Here is a 12,603-nt window from a genome sequence, read left to right on the forward strand (position 1 = left end):
ATCCCGATCAAACTTTGAGAAGCTCTTTAAAGTATAATGTGATGCCAACAAAGTTAGGATTGGATGAGTTCTGATGCAAGAGAAAAGGTCTCTTGCATACTTTAGTAAGAAACTTAATGAAGCAAGGATGAAATTGGAAAAAATAATGCTATTCTATTGTTCGAGCACTAAAAAATGGCATTATTTAATCGTAAAGGAATTCATCTTGTATCGCGACCATTAAGCCCTTAAATCTCTAGGGAATCAAAAGAAACTGCAGAGTTCAATGCATTTGAGGTGATGTGTTCCCCTGTAAGATGATTCATAAGTTCGGAAGTCAGAATATTGTGGCAGATGCCTTGAGTCAAATGGTGACACTTTTGAAGACTCTAGCTCTAGAAGTCAATGCCTTCGAATATTTGAAAGGTGATTACCAATGGGATGCAAATTTTGTCCAGGTTTGGAAAAGTGTTCACTTTACGACACTAGTGACTAATATGACTTGATAACTGATTATCTCATCAAATGGACTAAATATGTTTATCGTGTTCCACTATCCGAGAGAAGGTGATTCAAGACCTACATGGAGGAAGCTTATTCGGTCATATTGGAAGGGACAAAACCTACAAGGTCGTCAGCTCCTGATATCACTAACCAAGGATGTGTAGAGATGTCATGCAAATTGTGGAAAGTTGTTATGTTTTCCAAACTACCAAGGGTCATGCACATAATACCGGATTACATCAGCCTCTACTTGTGCCGAGTAATATATGGAAGGACTTTTCCATGGATTTCGTTCTGGGTCCTCCAAGAACTCAACGCGGGAATGGGCTCCGTCTTTGTAGTGTTGGACAAATTTTTAAAAATGATGCATTTCCTACTCTACTGCAATAATAATGATGCCTCCATTATTGCTAATTTGCTCTTCAAACAAATTGTTAGGTTAAATGGAGTTCCAAAAGAGTATCATTTCAGAAAGGGATACTAAGTTCCTTAGCCATTTTTGTGGATCCTCTAGACCTTATTTGATGCCTCGCTCAAATTCAATACAACTGCGCACCCATAGATGGATGGTCAAACCAAGGTTATGAATCGAACCTTAGGGAATCTCTTAAGAAGTATCAGGCACAACAAACTTAAGACATGGGATTTTTTTGATTGCTCATGTTGAGTTTTTTTATAACCAAGTTGTACATTTGGGTATCAAATACTCACCTTTTATGATGGTCTATGCCAAGGTGTGCTAAATCATATCTTAGACCTCGCCTAGATCCTAGTAGGTATGCATACAAATGATCCGGCTAAGAGATTGGCTTAAGAGGCCCATGTAATCAACGAGGAAGTTTAGAATCGATTGGAGAGCATGAACGCCAAGGTTAAGGAAAGAGTGGATAAGCACCGAAGGGATGTGCAATTCAAAGTCGGGAACGAGGTGATGGTTTACTTAGGAAATATGAGAGACTTGCCCACACTACAAGTAGTAAGCTTCGGCTACACAAGTAAGAACCTATAAGGTTTTAAAGAAGCTAGGCTCGAACGCCTATGCGCTTTAACTTTCGAATTAGTTAGGCTGAATATCGTCATCTTTCAATATCAAAGACTTAAGTCCCTACATGACAGACGGACGAACCTCTGAACTACTTATTTGAATTGAGGAGTTCTTGTCTTTTGAAAGAAAGAGAGAATGATGGAGACCTATTTGAAGAAAGGAGGATCCATAAGGGCGGATCCTTACGCTTGTCAGCTGAATCTGGTTGATTTGCGAGTAGGATTCTATCTCGCGGAGTTTAGTATTTTGAAGGTTTCTTCAACGACTTGCCAAGATTTGATCTACTTTCCTCATTACTTCTTTTATGTAAGAAGACCATTGTAATTATTTATACAAGGATAAGATTTACCATTATTAGAAGACACTTTTAGTATCTCATTTTTAGTATATGTGGTTTGGGATCCTAAAAGGATATCAGATTATCATCAATCTTATTATCAATCAAGATATTATCTCTTAAAGGTTCAACCTTTCTTTGAAAACTTGTTCTTCTTTATCTTTAGGAATTTTATAAATTCATTCAAGTTAAATTTAAGAATTCATCTTTATTGGTTTATATAGTCAAAATATTTCGTACTTCTTTCTCTCAACTAACTCTAAATCGGTATGATTTTAGCCTTAGATTATTGATATACTCACGATTTCATTTGAGAAACGTGAAATCTTTGCTTTCTATCTTAAAAAACCTGCAACAATGACATTATGTATAATGTTTTGCTTTTAAATCCAGTTCTGTTTCGACTTGTTCTTGTCTCTTTTTATCCCACTTAACTCCCTAAAGAAGACCAAATCACTAATTTATTTAAATTATAATTAGGTCAAAACCTTGATTCCAAATTCCTTAAAATTTATATTTTGTTCCCAACAGATTTAAAGCTTTTTAAACTTTTTCATATATAAAAAAATAAAAGCATGTGAAAATGCCTCGAGATGATAATCTATTAGGTACCACACCACTTATATATTATAAGATATTCAAAGCACACGTATTAGGACTATCTTCATATATTCATTAATTGACCAACTAAATTGATGTTAGTGGAGGATGCCCATAACATAACCCGTTTTTTAAAATTGTACCCATTTTTCTATTTCTTTACTTGTGTGACTTTCACTCTAAAAAGATATATATGGTTACATATTGGCTTTCAAACTATCTAAGTTGATCTTTAATTCTAGTAATTAAAACTTGACTTTTCTTCTGGGTTTAAATTTTGTGTTTAGTGGGTCTAAATAAATATTAATTGTGCATGAGACTCAATCCAACATATATAGATAGAGTATAGCACCAATCATGAGTTAATGATATGTAATATAATTGAATATTGTAATTTATGATTGGCCTACAACGGTTTACATAATTACAATTAATATTAAAGAAAACATGTTACTCATACAACTTGATATTTAGTGCTTAGCTATTTGTAATTATACATATATATGTATATCACCTCTTCTCAAAAAAAAAAAAAAATATATATGTATCTCACCACAACGATATCAGAAATAATTGTTTGATACTTGAAATATATTACTGTAAAAGTTTAAATATTAAAATATAACATTTTAATATTTGTATAGAGATTGATTCTAAATCTAATAAGAAGAGTCCTAGTCTAAATAAGAGAAAATTGACTCTAAGTCTGATAAAGAAGGGATTTTAAAAGGATAGATGTTCTTTATCAAGTGACACTATCTACTCGTATTAGAGATCCTAAATATGAGAGAAGTTTTTGCATTGATATATATGGAAGGAAGGTTGGATATGACATTTGTATAGTAAGAAATGAGGATTTAGTATGATCAATGAACGAATCTTCAATATTTACCTGTTATCACCTAACATTGGTAGTTTTTGATATAACTTATATCAAGTGTCTTGAATTAAGGATTTTTTTTGTGTGTAAAATTATATGTATTTTCATTCAGATAAAATAATATTTCAAGTGTAGTCACAATTAAAACTTATCAGTTATTCATAAGAATCACACATAAATATTGTACGTGTTCTCCCCGAAAACGGCTTTCACTTTTTAAACCCATTTTTAAAAAAACTTGAATTTTTTTTTATAAAGATGAAAAAAATGAATCGAACATGAGATTTCTTCCCTCAAACTTCGATTATATACTGATAATTAAGCCATAACATGATAGTAAATTTAGAGCATCTCCAAAAAGCTCATTTGTGTAGCTCTTAAGTTAAATCACTAAAAGTCTCTATTTCCTCTTTATTATTGATGCGTCTCTCTACTCTCGTTAAATTAAATACCTCAAGCATCTAACCCACAATTTAATACATCATAAATTAATATAACCTCTTAAATGAAACCCCAATTGAGTGTATCTAAATTCATAAAGCACCAAACTTATTTGAATTCTCCATTTTGAAGCAAAATTTTGGTGCAGCATGTACAAGTTGCGCAAGTTTGGCAAAAGGCCATTTACATATATACTTTGCACCTATATTCAGCTACGCAAAATCAAAAGTCAATGTTCCTTCATTTCATATATAAAAAAAAATTTGTATTTTGTACTCAAATTGACTTCTTAAATGCCACATACACATACTTATTTGTATATATATATATATAGTGGTCGATTTCTTTGTTTGCAAAACAGTGGCCTTTTCTATAATCCATTGATAGTTTGTGGTGTGAAATCGAAGTTTTTTTGCATAATAAGGAAAGTATTTTCTCCAATTTCTTTTGGAACAAGGTACTCGTTTATATTCTTCTCTTTTTATTATTAGTTAATTAAATTTAGCTAGACCTTAATTATAATGCAAGAAATAACTGTATTTGACATTTTATTAGATTCCATGCAGTAACTTTTTATGCATGTATAAAAGGATGTCCATTATTTAATTACTAGTAATTATTTCGAGTTTGAAACTACAAGAGTATTTCTCAGCCATGCCTAATGTCATATAGGATAAATTACAACAACTACTAATATATAGGATACATTATATTCATGGCTACTGAATTTTACTCATTTCATGGTATGATCACTAAACTTCAAAACGTAACATAAAGTCACCCACCCATTATAGCCACTAAACTTTAATCAACACCTCAAAATGACCGTTGACGACCTCAAAATAGAAACTTCCAAGAATAAAATTGTTTAGAATCATATTTACCATAAAACTCTTTTTTTTTATTTTTCAAAAATCCCTATTTTCAAAAAATTATCCCTTCAAACATTAATTTTCTTTTTAATAACTAAACAACACCTAAATAACTTCAAAATCAAAAATTTGAAAAGCTAAAGTTGCTTAAAATATAATTAATTCTTGAAATTTTCTATTTTAAGATCATTAACTGTCATTTTGAAGCCTTAATTGAAATTTAGTGGTGATAATATTAGTTGATGTCGTCCATGATTAGAGAGTCTAGCTATATATGCAAAAAAAAAATATTAGTATAAAATTAGTGCTTTAAATTCCAGCTTTTTAATGAGCCATTCTTTTTGTCCTCGTACAAGTTAATTATGTAATAAAATTAGGGATATTGACTTTAGCATCTGGGCTAATTAATAAAGATGTTTTTGTATGTCATGTTTATCTTGGGATTTGGCAATTTGCTCAGTTAAAAAACAAGGAAATACCATAGAATTCAGAGCATATTTAAGATCTCCATTAGTTAATTAATACTGTAATTAGTGAAACAATAAAATAGTGAGAAGGGCATAGTGCCAAAAACGCAGGGTTAGCCCTTTTCTTCGCCATCAAAACCGGCTTTCATTGGAGAGTTTTAACAATTATTCAATGCAAAACGCACTCAAATCATTCTAAAATCAAATTTCCCACTTCACATTTAAGCTATACTTTATTATTACATGAACCATGTGAGCTTTAAGTGCTCAAATTCATGTTTATCTGCTTAATTAACACTTCTACTATCTCTTTATGTTCCATATATATATAATCCATTGCTCCTCTAACTTTTCTACATTCTCAATTTCTTCCCATTCCTCTACAAACCCCTAAATCAATCTCAATTGGTCAGTTTCAATGTTCATCTCTTTCTTTTCTTTGATATAAGTTTAACTAGTACTATAATTTTGTTCTTTTTTTTCCAATTTTTTCAGGTGAAGTGTTGAATATAATTAAATTGATGAAATGGGGTTAACAAGGAATTCTACATCTGCTAAAAGTGGAGATTGTTTGGAAGGAATGTTGAATGATTATGTAGGAGGAAGGACCAAATTGAAAGGAAATAAAAGTTCAGCTCCATCTAAGCTTGTTACTGCTTTAACATGTCTTCAATTTGCATTTGCTGTTTATGCAACATTCTTGCTGTATTACATGTCTCCTGCTCTTGATTTAAGGACCAAACCTGACTTTACATGGGCTACAAGAGTTGCTCAACAATGGAAACAAATGATTGTTCCTAATCATGTTCTTGGCAGATACCAACTCTCTGCTAATTCTGTTCTATCTGAACAACTCATTCCCATTAATCCGTCTCAAGTCTGTGAGCACGAAAAGATCGATTTCGCGCAGAAGAAATCGACTGATACGCAGATGATCAAGCTCAAAAGAGAGCTATATGATCAAGTATTACATTTTCAAAACATGTCTTTTGGTGCAGAAACACTTTCTGAGCTCTTAGCAATGAAATCTAAGTGGGATTTACGCGGTCCAAATAGTCCGAAAATCACAGTAATCTTGAACCATTTCAAGAGAAAAACATTGTGTGCACAGATTGATTCATTGCTCCATCAGACACTTCCTTTCCATCATGTTTGGGTGCTAGCATTTGGTAGTCCTAATGAGGTTTCACTTAAAAGAATTGTGGATAGTTACAACGATTCGCGGATAAGTTTCGTTGGTTCGAGCTATGATTTTAAGTACTATGGAAGGTTTCAATTGGCATTACAAACAGAAGCTGATCTTGTATACATTGTTGATGATGACATGATTCCCGGTACGAAAATGCTGCAGATTTTATCACATGTAGCAGGCATAGACAAGTATCAGAATTCTGTTTTGGGCAGCATTGGAAGAATTTTACCTTTCAGGCAGAAAGATTTTACCTTTCCGAGTTACCGTAAATTTCGGTCCAAGGAGGCTGGTTTATACTTGCCTGATCCTGCTTATGATATTACAGTTGATAAAATTGTGCAGGTTGATTTTCTTTCTAGTTCTTGGTTTTTATCTGCACATCTTGTTAAGGCGCTTTTCATCGAAGCACCGATGACTTTCATGACCGGAGAAGATCTTCATCTTAGGTATGTAATTTCATTTAATCCCCTTTTCATATATGCTATTAGTAAATGATGTTATTAAGCTAATGAATTGAATTTTTTTAAGGTACTTTTTTTGAACTGTGACAATGTCATGTACACTAATTTTATGTTAGCATATTTTGATATTTGATTGCATAAATTGATTTTGAGTGTGACAATAATTGAATTTCATAATGGTTTGGCAACCTGTTCATTAAAATATAAAATTAGAATTCTATATATATATATATATATATAGCAGAAACGCTGTATTATTAAGTTGAGCTACTTGCAGATTAAGTTGATAATCCACTAAGCAAGCATTTGAAGTTGTAATTTTATTCTAAAATGAAGTTTTTTATTTGAACTTTTTTAATACAGGAATCTCCTAGTCCACCTTAATCTTTTTCAAGAAAATGTGGTCAACTTTTCTGTTTATTATTATACTTATCAGCAATTTAATATTTTCCTTTTCCAGTTCTAGCTGGGTATTCTGCATTCTGTTCCCACTGTAAGATTTTTTTTTTTAAAGTTGAGAATTTTAAACTTTTTTTTTTTTTTTTGTGATTTCGGATTTTCACATTTTGAAGATCGTGAAATTGTTTCTAACAAAATGGTATTTGTGATTTCGATGTTCGAAAAGAAAAAACGATTTTTTAGAAATATTCTTAAAGTCGGAGGACATTTTTGTTTGATCACTTTTCATCGTCTAGGTATTATATTTTATTACTCCTAAAGCCTAAATCACTTTGAATAGTTGTTTTATGCCGATTAAGAGCAGACAATGAACTTTATCTTAGCTATTAATTTGAAATTTGCACTATTTTTTTTAAATGGCTTAATTGATTGGACAAAAATTTCTTTCATCATGTCATTAACTTCATTTTTCTCACAAAAAAATTCCACAAAGATCTTTGTATCCATTAATTTATTTGCCACTGCAAATAATTCACATGATTAATATAATCCAGGAAAATGGAGAATGGAAAATTAATTACTTGGAAATACCACTTGCATTTTGAGATTCCCTGTAGCACTATCTTCACATAATTGAGCATTACTATGGTATGAGACAAATTAATAAAATTAGCCTATATATAATATGTATACCACCAACAACAACCATCACAAACTCAGATTTTATTCTTTCTGAACTTTTCAATACTTAGCAATAATGCACAACTAAACAATCATTGTTATTAAATGTTATCTTAATTGACACAACTTGCCTAAATTAATCATTGTTGTCACATGTAATCTTATCAACAATGAACAAATTGATAAATCTTAAACCACATATAAAAAATGAGGAGGGAATATCTGATATTTTTAAACAAAAATGCAGCTATCAGCTTCAAAAGTACAGAAATGCAGGGTCATTCGTGCTTCCGGTTGATCCGAATGATAAGGAAACATGGGGAGATAGTGAACATAGACTTGCATATGTTTCCGAAACAACGGTGATATTCAAGGACATTGTTCAAGTCCGAGATGATCAATGGTGGAGGGCACTTTCTACAGGTTATGTGACACAATGGGCAGCAATGAACCCGCAGAAAATCGATGCGCTTTTCTACGCTCATTCGGTCGATGAAGTTCGAGCACTTGCTCCTCTTCTTGACAAGTTCAGGAAAACTGTAGGCAAAAAGGCCTACATTGTTGTTTCTGGTGGCAATTTCTGCTCTTGTGAAGATGCTGCTGCTGCTCTAAATTGGCCTAAAATGGTCTGCAAGGAGAGAAGATTTAAGATATTCGATCTTGCAATCGGGGCTTTATCAGGCATTTCAACATCTGAAGTTCCTGTTGTTCAAGCAGTTTACTCTAGCATGAAAGGACTAATCAAAATTCATAATCCTAGTGTGGTAATCACAGTTTCTGATATTGATACTAATGTGAAGAAAGCTCTGAAAATGGCGACCGAGACGCGTAGTCCTAATGTTACAACAATGATTCTACTGCCTAGACTTTCTATACCAAAAGTTCTTTGGATGGCTGATCTAAGATCAACTGCTTTGCCAAGTAAGTTTTTGCAATATATTTCACTTTTGAACAAGTTGAATGATCAAGTTAAGTTAACTTATGATTGAATACATTGTGCAGATTGGAATAAAATGAGGATTTCAGTGAACATAATCACTCAAAACCGCGCTCAATCATTAACTCGGCTGCTGAATTCACTCACAAATGCATACTATTTAGGGGATGAAATTCCTATCAGCTTCAATATGGATAGCAAAGTGGATGCAGACACTATAAGGCTTGTGAATTCATTGAATTGGACTCATGGTCCTAAAACATTGAGAAGAAGAATCATCCAAGGCGGACTAATTCGCGCAGTAAGCGAAAGTTGGTACCCCGCGAATGATGATGATTTCGGACTTCTGTTAGAAGATGACATTGAAGTATCTCCATATTACTACCTATGGATCAAGTATGCTCTTTTAGCATACCATTATGATCCCCAAATTTCACTTCCTGAGCTCTCTTCTATATCCTTATACACACCAAGAATTGTAGAAGTTGTGAAAGAAAGGCCTAAATGGACACCAACAGAGTTCTTCAGCAGAATCCATCCACACACACCTTATCTACATCAGTTACCCTGCAGCTGGGGTGCGGTTTTCTTCCCGAAACTATGGAGAGAATTCTATGTATACATGAACATGAGATTCACAGAAGACGCGAAATCGAACCCAGTTCAGATTCCTAAGTCTAGAACTAATGGATGGCAAGCTTCCTGGAAAAAGTTCCTGATAGACATGATGTATCTGAGAGGATATGTGAGTCTCTATCCGAATTTCCCCAATCAGTCAAGCTTTTCTACTAATCATATGGAACCAGGAGCTCACATTAGTGCAAAAGACAATGTTGTTAAGCATGATAAGAGAGATTTTGAAGTTCCATTGTTGAAGGAACATTTTACAAACTTCTTGCAAAATGGAAAGTTGCCTCCTGCTTCAAAATTGCCATCAATTAACCTGTTCAATCAGGCTGTTTCATTGAAGGGTCTTAAGGCAGCTGGTGCTAAGTTGGGACAAGATGTACTTAGATGTGACAATCGTACAGAAATTGTTGCTGTTGATCATGAAACTGGTCTGCCTTCCCACTGTGTCAAATTCTGAGAATCATGTATCAATTCATTACTTGTATTCTTAAATCTTTAACTTTTGTTTTGTTCATAATTCTCACTTGTATGAAAGCCCAAAATGGCTTTTCAATTATTTGTCTTTAAGAAGAAATCAAACAAATTAATTTTGTCTTTCTTAAGTTCTTCAACTTCTTTTCATCTTTTAGTATTTTTTTTTCTCACTTCTAATTGGTAATGTTATAATTATATAACAAAGTTTGTGAAAACTAGGACTAAGCATTGGCACAATTTTGAAGAGGCTTTTGCAAAGAGGGATGAATGTAACTGATAGAGAACAGGTTCTGGCCCGCCGGGTTCGAAGAACGGAAAAACAGGAGTACTGATGGAAACAAGAACTCAGGCCCGTTTGGATGCTCAAGACGAACAGATTCAAGAAATCAAACAATCAATTGAAGCAGAGAATTAAAACAAGAAGAATTCAGGGCTTACATGATGGGCTGGGTTAAGAAGCAAGGAACACATTCCACTGATGAGTTCCATCTACAGGCAAAGAAGGTCAAGCTCCTTGAATTCAAGGAGTATGATCCCCGAGGGTGGATTTCCAAAGCAGAGACTTAATTCGAGATTCACGAGACTCCGCCGGACATGCAAATCCGTCTGGCTAAACTTAGCATGTGTGGTGTTGCACAACACTAGTTTGTGGTGGTTCAGGAGGTTCATGACTCTTTGACTTGGGAGGAATTCACCATCGAGCTTCTCCAACGGTTAGGGGTTTAGATATCCAGAATCCTTATAAGCAGCTTTCAACCCTTCGTCAATCAGGATCGGTTCAAGAATGTATAGAAGATTTTGAGTATCTTTTTTCATTGGTTCCAAGATTGTCAAACAAACAAGCCTTGTGTATTATGTTTTTTGGAGGTCTACAAAGTGACATCGATCAGACGAAGGGTGCGTCCTCACCGGTCGGAATCACTGTTTCCGGCGATATATGTGGCCAAAGATGTGGAAAGCATGATGTATGGAGGAGTTTTCTTCTTGATGGTTGCGTCAACAGGAGCGACGTAGTGATGAGTATGAACAAGAAGGTCATGGGGCTCCTATTTCTAATAACTGACCCGACTCTAATGTGGGTTATACCCACCGACCAGAATCAAAAGATCCTACTAAACCAAACCCTCTATGCACCGTTTTGACAGGTAATTATTCCCAATCTTATTCTCCTTCAAATCATGATCCCCATTTTCCTTCAACTCGCGATTCTTTTGGTTCCAGCAGCAACGATGGTTTTGAGTTGTCCTCAAATCGTAATAGGGGATTTCGATCCCTAACTCGCACCGAATGGGAGGAACAACGTAAAAAGGCCTATGTTATAGATGTGACTAAACCTATAGACCCAATCATAAGTGCTCACAAAGGAGGCTTAGACCACTCATAATGCATTGAATCACTTTCCAAAAGTGATACATATCAGTGAATCTTTGCATCGGAGGAGTGAGTATTAAATGAAGAGAGGGAAATTGCATCACTTTTGTGATGCGGAGGGGACCAAATAATGGGATAATGAAGATTGTGGAACACGCAGGTTTGAGTGGCTGAGATCGCGCCTCAGCAGGCGCGTGTGATACACACGCGCTTGAGGCGCGTCTCAGCTTTTGGTGCGTCTGCTGTGCACAGTTTTTTTATTTTTATTTTTATTTTTTAATTAACTAAGACGTTGGACTCTTTTTTTTTTCACAAGTTGGACTCTTTCAATATATATGGATATAGGTTTAATTTTTTTAATTAAGTCCACATGACTGTTGGACTATCGATTTAAAAAAAACTTATATATATATATATATATATATATAGTTACCGTAATAGCTATATTTTTCAAAAATTTCTTTATAAATACCCAAATTCATTTTCACATACAAAAACACACCTACATCTTACAAATTTTAACACTAAACATATTCCGAGATATGGATAAATACCAACGTAGCAAAAAATCCTCTCAGAAAAATCAGTATTCCGATTCGCAACACCCTAATCCTTTCCAAATGTCAAACCGAAATACGTCGAATATGCAAATATCTCCCATGAGGGGATCCCCACAACCCGTATTTTCTTAAATATATATTATTTTTGCAATTAATTATATTTTTAATTAACTATTTCGGTGAAAAATAATTATAGATATAATTGATATTTATTTTTTTTAACTAATTTATAGATTAATTGAATTTTTTAAATTGAATGATGAAATAATTAGATTAATTGTTTGGTGAATAGAACTAATAATTTATTTGAAGTGTGTAAGAGTTTTATGACAAGTAGGACCTACGTAGAAAAGTGATACAAATGAGTGTAATGAGGATGTGATTGAGTGTATTAGATTTTTTTTGAAAAAAGTGGGTTTTTAGTGAAGTTATACAACAAAAGTGATTCGACCATTGTGGGTGCTCTTAGGGTTTTACTTTTGGCAGCTCATGAGATGATGGCCGATGATGGGCAAATTTTTCGGGTTGAGGAAGATGATTACACTGCTACTCTTACCATAGAAGGTGAGTGCCAAATCCTTGAATTACATGGTTTAGCATCACCACAATAGAGGTTTTGATCGATAGCGGAGCAACACAATTTTCTGTCTAGAAAGTTAGCATTAGTTTTGGGAATTTCGATTGAGAATTTCACCGGCATGACTGTCAAGTTGGGTGATGGGCACCGTGTTACAATTTCAGAACAGTGTCGCTCGCTTCCCATTCGTTTGGGA

At 33.8% G+C, this 12,603-nt stretch overlaps 1 protein-coding gene across 2 annotated transcripts; it reads left to right on the forward strand.

Annotated features, from left to right (window-relative positions):
* The first annotated feature begins 4,145 nt into the window (after positions 1-4,145).
* Positions 4,146-9,882, forward strand: LOC136224679 (uncharacterized). 2 transcript variants are annotated; one of them, XM_066013087.1, is made up of 4 exons: positions 4,146-4,243; positions 5,621-6,763; positions 8,106-8,779; positions 8,861-9,882. In XM_066013087.1, exons 2-4 carry the CDS (start codon positions 5,652-5,654, stop codon positions 9,880-9,882), a joined length of 2,808 nt encoding a protein of 935 aa, XP_065869159.1. In that variant the 5' UTR covers positions 4,146-4,243; positions 5,621-5,651. The 2 variants fall into 2 exon arrangements, with proteins under 2 accessions (XP_065869159.1, XP_065869160.1); XM_066013088.1 differs by lacking the exon at positions 4,146-4,243 and adding an exon at positions 5,343-5,533.
* Positions 9,883-12,603: the final 2,721 nt, after the last annotated feature.

This window comes from Euphorbia lathyris, chromosome 3, assembly GCF_963576675.1.
Source record: "Euphorbia lathyris chromosome 3, ddEupLath1.1, whole genome shotgun sequence".
In the NCBI taxonomy this organism is placed as follows: Eukaryota; Viridiplantae; Streptophyta; class Magnoliopsida; order Malpighiales; family Euphorbiaceae; genus Euphorbia; species Euphorbia lathyris.

Bases quoted from the DNA above. Each gene is read 5' to 3' on its own strand.
- LOC136224679 (XM_066013087.1), top strand. From the start codon at position 5,652: ATGGGGTTAACAAGGAATTCTACATCTGCTAAAAGTGGAGATTGTTTG. The intron at 6,764-8,105 runs GTATGTAATTTC...ACAAAAATGCAG, and splicing joins GGAGAAGATCTTCATCTTAG to CTATCAGCTTCAAAAGTACA. The intron at 8,780-8,860 runs GTAAGTTTTTGC...TACATTGTGCAG, and splicing joins AAGATCAACTGCTTTGCCAA to ATTGGAATAAAATGAGGATT.